Source organism: Gopherus flavomarginatus, chromosome 5 (assembly GCF_025201925.1).
Source record: "Gopherus flavomarginatus isolate rGopFla2 chromosome 5, rGopFla2.mat.asm, whole genome shotgun sequence".
In the NCBI taxonomy this organism is placed as follows: domain Eukaryota; kingdom Metazoa; phylum Chordata; order Testudines; family Testudinidae; genus Gopherus; species Gopherus flavomarginatus.
The window spans coordinates 78,338,802-78,347,242 of NC_066621.1; the positions used below are offsets into that span (position 1 = coordinate 78,338,802).

The 8,441-nt window shown below is 41.2% G+C and overlaps 1 protein-coding gene across 1 annotated transcript in view; it reads right to left on the reverse strand.

Annotated features, from left to right (window-relative positions):
- SLC1A2 (solute carrier family 1 member 2) overlaps nt 1–7,958 on the reverse strand; it is a 131,160-nt gene extending 123,202 nt beyond the window's left edge. Inside the window, exon 1 of the mRNA XM_050955356.1 lies at nt 7,070–7,958. Within this exon, the coding sequence (XP_050811313.1) occupies nt 7,070–7,086 (17 nt within the window). The 5' untranslated portion in view covers nt 7,087–7,958. The remainder of the gene's footprint in view (nt 1–7,069) is intronic.
- Between the last annotated feature and the right edge of the window lie 483 nt (nt 7,959–8,441).

The following is an 8,441-nucleotide window of genomic DNA, read 5'->3' on the forward strand; positions in this document are numbered from 1 at the left end:
TCAAGTAATTGGCAGTACTTAACCACAGTGGATTTTGGGAGACACCAATCCACATCTGAGCTTTCCTGGGAACGTTCAAACTAACATGAAAACAATAGCATCAACCTGCAAAAAACTGAATCATTCATGGACATGTAACTTGCCCAGGAGGCTACAAACTCCATCTTGTTGCTGTAATTTTGAACAGAAGAACAAAAGGGTTTCTGCTCACAAGAGAGAATATAAAAGGACCTGGCAGCCTCTCCATTTTGTCTTCAGCTGGCTCAAGAGATGGCCTCTTCACCCCAAAGAGATGCCTGAAAGAAACTGGAACAAAGGACAGTAACTGTGGGGGTATGAGTGATTGCTGGACCCAGGCCATAAACTACAACGTAGGTCTGAAAAGGATTGTACCTGAGATAACAACATCTAGGGTCAGAAGTTAGCATTTGTAACTAGATTCTTAGTGTATTAAGTTAGCCTTGCATATTTGGATTTATTTTACTTAGTAACTTACCTTGTTCTGTCTGTTATTACTTGAAACCACTTAAATCCTACTTTTTATATTTAATAAAATCACTTTTGTTTATTAATTAACCCAGAGTAAGTGATTAATACCTGGGGGAGTAAACAGATATGCATATCTCTCTATCAGTGTTATAGAGGGCGGACAATTTATGAGCTTACCCTATATAAGCTTTATACAGAGTGAAACGGATTTATTTGGGGTTTGGATCCCATTGGAAGCTGGGTGTCTGGGTGCTGGAGACAGGAGCACTTCGTAAGCTGTTTTCAGTTAAATCTGCAATTTTGGGGGTGTGGTTCAGACTCCGGGTCTGTGTTACAACAGGAAAGCGTGTCTGGCTCAACAAGGCAGGGTTCTGGAGGCCCAAACTGGCAGAGAAAACAGGCTCAGAGATAGTCTCAGCACATCAGATGGCAGTCCCAAGGGGGTCTCTTTGACTGAACCCGAATAGCATGTTATGTATACTTTGGTGGGAGCAGAGTTATGCCAACACCAAGTGCTTTATAAAATCTCACACAACCTTTGTAAGAAATGGCTGCCTAACTTTGGGCTTTGAAATTCATATTTAGGTGCCTAAATAAATAACTCAATTTTCAAAACTGCCAAGAACCCAGAAGTTCCCATTGACTTCTTTAGGAGCTGGTGCTGGATGCTCAGTGTAGTTGAAAGTCATATTTAAGTGCCTAGATATGAACTTTGGGTACCTAAGGCACCCATGCTTGAAATTTTTGGCCTAAGATTATATGGTATGTTTAAGCCACTGGGTTTTCAATATAAACCGATTTCTACTGAAAAAATCCCAGTTTTTACAAAAAGTATTATTAGGTTTTTTTCTAATTTTCACCCTACATTTTTATCATTCAAATATATGAAAAATAACTTGTTTTATTAGGAAAATACAATACATTGCATGAGATATATATATTATGATAATACATTAGCCTGTATGTATATACAAAGCTGCCTGTTGAAATACAGCTATGTATTAGTCAAGAAGATACATGCCTGTTTCTTTATTGTATGTATGCAAGCTCTGAAGCGCGTATGCATCTAAACGTACTGGTGAATCTCACACCCACCATGTACACATTTCAAGCTGTTAGCAGAGAATGGTTTAAAGATCTGACACACTAAAATTGGAAAACCTGGATCAGAATACATTTCAGAACACAAGGAAGAATTCTAAGATTTAAAAAAACAAAAACAGGAGAAAAGGATGAAGTGAGTGTATGTGCTGCAAATGGTGTGGCCCAATTATTAGATGTAAATATTTATAGGCTAATAGTTCTAAGTCTACAACAGTAAACTGTTTATTCAAATGAGAAGTTTTATTTGGGGATTGGGGATGTATTGTTTTCTTAAACTCAGAGGTGGCATTGTGTTTTGAGCTCTGTTTTAGTTCTGCAGCAAACCACATTAATGAACAGAATTCAAAGCATGAATCTACTGAATACTTTTTTCCTCTGTCCTTCTGTCCACTGAAATAACCCCCAGTATTTACCTAGAAAAATTAATAATAGTTTTTTGCACCAATTTTACCTGTTTTTGTTGTTGGAGTAGTAAACACTGATAAACTCCCAGAAAAATTTAAATGCAATAAAAACTGAAAACAATGGGCCCTAGGTATCTTCTCTTTGAAACTGTTACTCAAGGTTGAACTGAAACCTGGTGTCTCATGGGCTGTTGTGTCATCAGCAGTTAGTTTTAAGAAACATGCTTTATATTTCATAGGACCTAATTCTGTCCCATTGAATTCAGTGGGAGTTTTGCTATTGACATCAGTGAGAGCAGGGTCAGGGCCATAGTCCATGTCTTTCATTTATGTGCTTCATCTGTTCCATCTGTCCCCCAGCTGTGGAGACTGAACACAAATTAAGTGGTCTAAAACACTGGTGCTGTGTCAATAACAAATAAAGATAATAATGAAACACATTTGGGTAGATATTATAATCTAATATATTTAATCATATATGCCAAACATTTCAATACCGTCTATGTATACATGAATAGAGTTGTATGAATAATTAAATGAAAATCAAGTGAAGCAAAATATATGCGTGTAACAATGTGGCCAATTCTAGGATCCTGCACGGGGATGAAAAGCTTTTCTATGGAATCACCCTGATGTTAGCTGCTTGAACCCTGCAGACTGATGCAGAGGTCCTTTTGTTGACCCACTCTGACATGTCCAATTAACTCCAATCTAGGAGTACAAAAAAGACTGGCACGTCTCAGAGATGGTGAAACTAAGGGCTGAGATAGATGTCCTGAAGGAAACTCTAGGAACATTCAAGCTTAGGGAGAAAGCTGAGGCTGCAGTGTATGTTGTATGATTGTTAATTGAGTCAATAAAGCCAAACCCCAGGAAGGGATCACTTGAACTATAGACTACATTTACAACAGGGTGAGAACTCTGCTGGCACACAATCTATTAAAGAAACACTCTGTGTATACATAAAATTATAAAGAACCTGAGATGATTTTACTAATAAGCTCACAGGACTGGATAAACACCTTGATACAGCTGTATTGTTGAATGTAATGAGAAATCTAGTGAGCTGTTCCATTTTCACTGATTTTTATTTGTCAGTTGAAATATATATTCACATATATAATATATAATACTGCTGTTTCTTTTTAACATATCTATACTAGTGCTTCTCTGCCTGCATCTTTCTTATATGATAAAGTACTTTCTTTTGCTACCTGCATGATCCCACTTTCTTTTCTCTGGGTCATTCATGAAAATGTTTTGTAATGCCATAAGGAGAGTTTTAATGGGGAGATTTAATGAGTGATGGAAATGATATGGGGAGGGCTATTCTGCTTTGGTTGGTTTGAACATTGATTGTTTAGCACTTATTGTATGTGACACCAGAAGTCTCAGTATGGTTACATTCGTATTATGGGTAAGTCTAAAACAAAAATCCAGATCTGAAACCCACAAATTCTGGAAGTTAAGTATTTAAAATTCAAACCCAGACCTGTATGATAATTTTGCAAATACTCTCATTGCAAGAATAGCCTAAAACCAAAACACTTGATCTTTGGGGAGCAGGGTCTTCAAAATATAGATCCAAATTTAACAGCTTCAGACCATCTCTAGATTGTAAAAGTAAGTTTTAAAGCAATACTTATGTACTGGGCCAGCTCCCTTCAAAAAGAATAAACGTACTAAGAGATATAGAGCCTGATCCCACTCTCATTGAAGTCAATGGGAAAACAGCCATTGACTTCAGTGGGAACCAGTTTAGACTGGTAAGTAGATACTACGGGACTTGATCCCACAAGGTGCCGAGCATTTTGGCTCTGCCCCAAGAATTACATAGGCACAAACTTACCTTTAGAGGTAGGACCAGTCCCCTGTAACTTAATGGGGCTACTCATATGCTGAAAGTGAAGCACATGTCCATCAGGACCACCGTTAAAGTGCTCAGCACCTTGCAGGTCCAAACCCATAGAAATTAAGTGCAACACTAGTTACTACGGTGGTAAGTATTTTAGGAATAGGTAATAATGTGAATGACTCTTTGAACTATGACAGCACAGCTGTGAATGTCAGGACCAGGCTCTAAACTTTCCTCCCTGCGTTGTTAGCTCTTTCCAATTTGAGACAGCAGCCTGAAAGCTTGGTAATGCTATTCATGTCAGGGGACTCTGTGAAAGGAAGACTCAGCAGTCAAGATACCAGACAATGTATTCCGCATTAAGAAAACCAGCAGTGGCTGCGATTAAAGGAACATTGATCAGCCTACGCAGTGTTTGATTTTATTATTTCAAGGGACATTTCATTCTACATTTTTATTTTAATTAGGTTTGTTGCTAGCAAAGAAACTTATCATAACAGATTTTTCCGGACAGTAGATTGCCACAAAGACAAAAATCTGAAAAAAGCGACCTATGAAGAAACTGAAGAGAGAAAGTAAACACTATAGAAAGGGGGGAGGCAAGGAAATCTCCCTCCCCTGTGAACTCTGGCTGTACATAGTCAATATCCTCTAGGGAATGGATGTATATTTGCCCTCCTCTATGTCTATTTTTGGTGTTTTGTGATATTATTTGCTAAATAAATGGTGATGTTTTTGACTCATCCTCAACTTTGAGACTTTTGTGCAAATTCCCCCATTTAGGGATAAATTGTTAAATAACTCACAAATACTTTAATTTTAAATACAGGTATGGCACACACACCTCAGATAAACACACTTTCAGAACATCAATGCCGCCCTAGATACCTATCTCAGGAGCAGAATGTCAGATTAAGCTGTCTCAGTACCATTTTACTTTCTCACACTAGCCTTTAATTCTTGTTATTTTTTCCCCATTTAGAAACACATACCTGAGAGACAGGGTCTCACTCTGTATACTGCTATACAGTGGAGGTCATCTGTGGCCTTCCAGCTAACAGACCCCAGTGTTAAATGTTAAGGATTGTTGGACAGCCATTCATAGAGAAAGTCCTGTGCCTCCAGAATTCACTTTCCCTGCTGGTCCAAAGAGCCTAAGTTTGTTGACCTTTAGACAATAGTAGAAGGCTTAGCTCTATCCTCAGATATACACCTGATAGGGGCAGGGGCTGATAGTTTTTTTGGTTTGATTGGAGTTTTGTTGTCATGTTGGAAACATGGTGGTTTGAGAAAAAAACTCTTTGATAAAGCAGCAGAGACTGAAGTTATGCTTATATCGGAAGGATCCTAAGACATGTTGGTACATTTTTATATCAAATACACCAAATAAAGAGAGATGACTCACGAAGTCACTGATGCACCATGCCCCAGATTTTCTTATTCTATGTTCATTTCTGTAGGAGTTTGAAGACAATACTTAAACTTCTTCCTTCCTTTCCTATCCTGCCCCCATAATGTGCTCCAACAGGGAAAGAGGAAAAAAGTGTTTATTGAAACCCTCTTCTCTCTTTTATCTGGCTGTACAATCAATGTATTTAAAAAGCACTACTATGTTTGCTTATATTTTAAAAATGTTTACTTCATCTCAGATTGAAAAATCTACCCACCAGTCTGTGTCTTTGCTTATAGTTGTTCTCTCTGTTGTGTTATCTTTCCTGTATAAACACTGTCACAGTAGCTAATACATTAGTCTAGGAGTCTGCAAAATAAACATATACCTAATAAATACTTCATAGGTTAAAATAAAAACAGGCATCTGGCTGCATGGTGCACAGAGGAGAGTCAAAGCTGGGGCATGATAACGCAATGGTAAGATGTGGCCAATTACAGTCACTTGGACATACCCTGTTTTCCCAGCTTAACCCTGCTCCCTTGCTGCTCCATTTATCTATGATAACCTCCAGTTGGTCATTTCATTGTCAAGGGGAAATGCTAAAGTGCTGTGCAGTTTACTAGAACAGTTATGTGCATATATATGATGTATAAATTCCCTCCGGAGACAGCATGGTACCCAAGAGTAAGCTATTATTGCCAGAGAAGAAAGTTTCTGTTGCTCCACTATGCCAGAGTTCTATTGTGAATACACGTTGAATTAATATTTTTCTGGAGATATTACAATGTCTAGGGGAAAAACAGCGCCTGTAATTTCTACACAGCTTCCACAAGTCAGCTGGCCTAACGCCCATCTGCCTGGAAGAAGACAGTTCTTTGCCCAGGTACTGTGACACTGAGGTGCCAACACTTTACAGCAATGTGCCCCCTTGCTCCAGGTTACTGAAATCAGCTCATCAAGTCTCTCATCCCAGGAGACATAAACCCAGTATATAAACAGAGCCTCCTTTTGCACTCTGTCCTCGGAAGGTCCTGTCTAGAGCAGATCAGGCTAATCCATCCTGACAACGTCCATGGATAAAGAGGGAGGCTCACGCCAGACGTATTATAATGCTATTGCTAGACAATATCACAGGAGGGCAACCAGTGATCAAAGAAACCTTTTGCGAGCAGATCTTCCTTTTAAACACACACACACACCCACACACACACCCCAGAGAAGCCAGTAAGTGGCTGGTGCTCGCAGACATTTCACAAGAGCTGCAGAGGGATTGTCCTGTCATGAACACATTGTTTTTACTATGCCATAAATAATGCCTCTTGTGTAACATTCAGCACGCTCCAGCATTTCTTATCCCCTCTTACCGCATTTCACTGTAACTGGCACAGACCTTACGGAGTTTTGCAATATAAAAATGGTTTTGGTTAGTTCCTCTGTTTCCTCCCTTTGTTAGTTAAAGCTGCATAATATAGACTATACATATACACAGAGATCCATTTATTGTTCCTTTTGACCATTGATCTGGGCACCTCTCCAACTTTGAGGCAGGGGGTTTGATCACATTTGCCTTTGCATCTGCGGACGGTAGGCAAATGAATCCTTCCCAGCGGCTCGTTTTTGAAATTCCGTTCTCTCTCCGCCCTGCCTTTGACTGTTTTCCGTCTCGCGCCCTGGTGGTTTCGTTTAGGGGGAGAGGCGCGAAGGACACAAGGAAACAGATGCAATGAAACTGTCACCCACAGCACAGCACAGCACAGCACTACACACACACACACACACGCTCTTCCTCCCATCCCACCCTCCAAAACTGACAGTCCCCCTCACCCTTCTGGCGATGCCATGGTGTCCTGCAAGCCCCCCTGTCTTCTCAAGAATCCAAGGGAGGTGGGATGCAAAGGAAGCTCCGTCTTTTGGATTCCTCCCTATAGCGTCTAAGCAGTAGCACAAAAATTCCTTGTATAATCCTCAAGGCTCCAAAAGGCAAGACTCCAGAAGCTCTGCTCTTCAGATTCCTCCACCCCCCTCCACTACCACCACCTCCTGTTGGATTGATATTCTCCACGTCTTTTAGGCTTTCATGTCTTGGAGGGGAAAGCTCTGCCACCCCTAGTGGAAAATGAGCAGTGGTCGGCGGGGTTAGGCTGTGGAGGACACCTGGGCTTTGATCCCTTGCTTTCTCCTCCTGGAGTGGTTGGGAAGGGGGGAGTGCATGTGAGTGAGTGTATGTGTGAGGAAGAGGTGGTGGGTGACTTCACGTTGACATGGTGTTGGCTGAGGCTGGATTGGAAGGTTTTAGCCTTCTAGCTGTGGATTTGCAGTCTATCCTTCTCTATTTTAGGCAAGGGCTGACATCACTAGCTGCTGTTACCCCTATAAATCCCCCCAGCCTCTTATTTAAAGAAGAAGAAAAATCCCACAGAGGGAATGCCTGGATCCAGAGGAATGACCGTGATTTCCGCTGCTGGGTTAGTGCAGCGATTCAGCCTCGCTCGGCTTTCATTACCTGCCCTGCCCCCCTCTTTGCCAGGGGATTTTAAATCTACGGCGGTGAGGTTAAACTCAGGCGATTAAATTAGAACCAGAAAGGACGCGTCCGAACAGCCGCAGACGCACAAGCTGGTTTCCCTTTGCATTGTTCGTGGCGCTTTGCGAGCTCAGCGGCTATAAATCTCAGTCGGTCTCTAACGAGGACCCTTCCCAGTCTCGTCTGTAGCTTCTTCTCTTTGTTTCCGTGGCGTTGCCTTTGGGGGGTTGTTGATTGGATTTTCCGGTTAGGAACTGGGGGGGGGGGCTACTAGGTCCCGCTGTGGCAGCTCTTGAAGCATAACTGGAAGGCTATTCGAGCACATTAGAGCAAATTTTAGCCTTTTGGCAAACGGGGTGAGTGTGAGACACATTTCTGCAGCAGGTAAATCCCACCGAATTACAGTATAAAGAGAAAACAAGGGGGAGGGGGGAGAAATGGCACTAAGCAAAGGGAGGAAGGCAAAGAGTTAATTTCCCCCGATAGACAGACTACTGTCACATTCATGTCCTTTAAACCTGATTAGCAATCGGATTGGGACTCCAAGGGAATGGCGGGGAAGGGTCACACTACTGTGTAAATAGGGGGAGAGAGAGAGAGAGAAAAGAAAAACACACAACAGAGAAATTGGAAACATGTCAGCAGTTGGAGTTAATGCTGGAGAAGCCTTTT